The 2,015-nt window shown below is 36.4% G+C and overlaps 1 protein-coding gene across 1 annotated transcript in view; it reads right to left on the bottom strand.

Annotated features, from left to right (window-relative positions):
* The window catches only part of LOC121349665 (voltage-dependent calcium channel gamma-7 subunit-like), a gene marked incomplete at both ends in the record, with an annotated part of 5,203 nt that extends 4,209 nt beyond the window's left edge, over nucleotides 1–994 (bottom strand). The window contains one exon of the mRNA XM_041460330.1: nucleotides 908–994. Within this exon, the coding sequence (XP_041316264.1) occupies nucleotides 908–994 (87 nt within the window). The remainder of the gene's footprint in view (nucleotides 1–907) is intronic.
* Between the last annotated feature and the right edge of the window lie 1,021 nt (nucleotides 995–2,015).

Below are 2,015 nucleotides of genomic sequence, written 5' to 3' on the forward strand. Positions count from 1 at the left end.
CACCCCAAATCCAGCCCAAATTCACCCCAAAATGTCCCCAAATACACCCCAAATCCAGCCTGAGGCACTCAGGAACCTCCCCCAAAAAATCCAGAATTTTCAGACTGAAAAAACCCCAAAAAAACCCCCAAATCACCCCCAAATCCCCCCCAAATTCACCTCAACTCCTCCCCAAATCCATCCCAAAATCCCCCCAAAATTTCCCCAAATTCAGTCCAAATTCACCCCAAATCCAGCCTGAGACACTCAGGAACCTCCCCCAAAAAATCCGGAATTTTCAGACTGAAAAAAAGTCCAGAAAGCCAAAAATTGTCCCCAAATCCCCCCCAAATTTGCCCCAAATCCCCCAAAATTCCCCACATTAACCTAAATATTCCAAATAATTCCCCCCAAATTCCAAAAATTCCCCAAAATTCCCAAAATCCCCCAAAATTCCCCCCAAATTTCCCCACAATTCCAATTAATTCCCCCAAAATTCCCAATAATTCAGCAAATTCCCCCAAAATTCCCCCAAAATTTAAAAAAAATCCAAAAAATCCCCAATAATTCCCCGAATTTTCCCAAAATTCCCATCAAATATCCCAAAATTCTCAATAATTCCCCAAAAATTCCTGATAATTCCTCAAAAATTCCCAATAAATCCCAATCATTGCCCCCAAATCCTCCCAAAATTCCGCTGAATTTCCCAAAAATTCCCCCGAAATCCAAAATTTCCCCCAAAATCTGCCTGAAAATTTCCCCCAAAATTAAAAAAAACACCCCAAAATCCCCCCAACGTTCCAAAAATTCTCCCCAAATTCCAAAAAATCCCCAAAAATCCCCCCCAAATTCCCAGTAATTCTCCCAAAATTCCCCAAATTCCCCAAAAATCCCCAAATTCCCCAAAATTCCCCAAATTGCCCATTACTGAGGATGTTTTCGGTGTTTTCGGTCACCAGGTTCAGCTCCGGCTCCAGGAAATATTCGGAGGCCACGCAGCGCCCCTTCTCCCGCCCTGGCAATTAACGAAATTAACACTAATTAGTGCAAAATGAACCCAAAAATAACCCCAACATTAACCCAAAGTGATCCCCAAAATTATCCCAAAATTACCCAAAAATCCACCTAAAAATAACGCAAAATTAACCCAAAAATTACCTTAAATTAAACCAAATTTGGCCCAAAATTAACCCAAAATTAACACTAATTAACACAAAATTAATACAGAATTATCCCCAAAATTACCTCAAATTAACCCCAAAATGATCCCCAAGATAACCCCAAAAATAATCCACAATTAACCCAAAAATAACCAAAATTCAACCCAAAATTATCCAAACTTACAAAAAATGAACCCAAAATTAACACTAATTAATGCAAAATTAACACAAAATTAACCTCAAATTAACCCCAAATTACCCCCAAAATAACACCAAAAATAACCCAAAATTAAGGCAAAGTTAACCCAAAAATAACCCAAAATTATCCAAACTTACAAAAAATGAACCCAAAATTAACACTAATTAATGCAAAATTAATACAAAATTAACCTCAAATTACCCCCAAAATGCCCCCAAAATTAACCCAAAAATAACCCGAAATTATCACAAAAATAATCCCCAAATTATCCTAAAATTCCCCCAAAATTAACCCAAATTATCCCAAAATTAACCCAAAATTAACCTCAAACCAATCTGAAATTATCCCCAAAAAATCCCCAAATTAATCCAAAATTAACCCCAAAATAACCAAAAATTTACCCCCAAATTAACGCAAAATTAACCCAAAGTGCCCCCAAATTAACCCAAAATTAATCCAAAATTAAATCTAAAATTAACCAAAAATTATTCCAAAATTATCCCAAAATTAACCCAAAATTAACCCAAAATCAACCCCAAATTAAAACAAAATTAACCCAAAATCAACCCCAAATTAACCCAAAATTTTCCCAAAATTAATCCAAAATCAACCCCAAATTAATCTAAAATTACCCCAAATTAGGCTTCCAACAAAGAACCAGCCCCAAAAATGCCCCA

This window comes from Pyrgilauda ruficollis, unplaced genomic scaffold (genome assembly GCF_017590135.1).
Source record: "Pyrgilauda ruficollis isolate IOZ18807 unplaced genomic scaffold, ASM1759013v1 scaffold1419, whole genome shotgun sequence".
Lineage (NCBI taxonomy): Eukaryota > Metazoa > Chordata > Aves > Passeriformes > Passeridae > Pyrgilauda > Pyrgilauda ruficollis.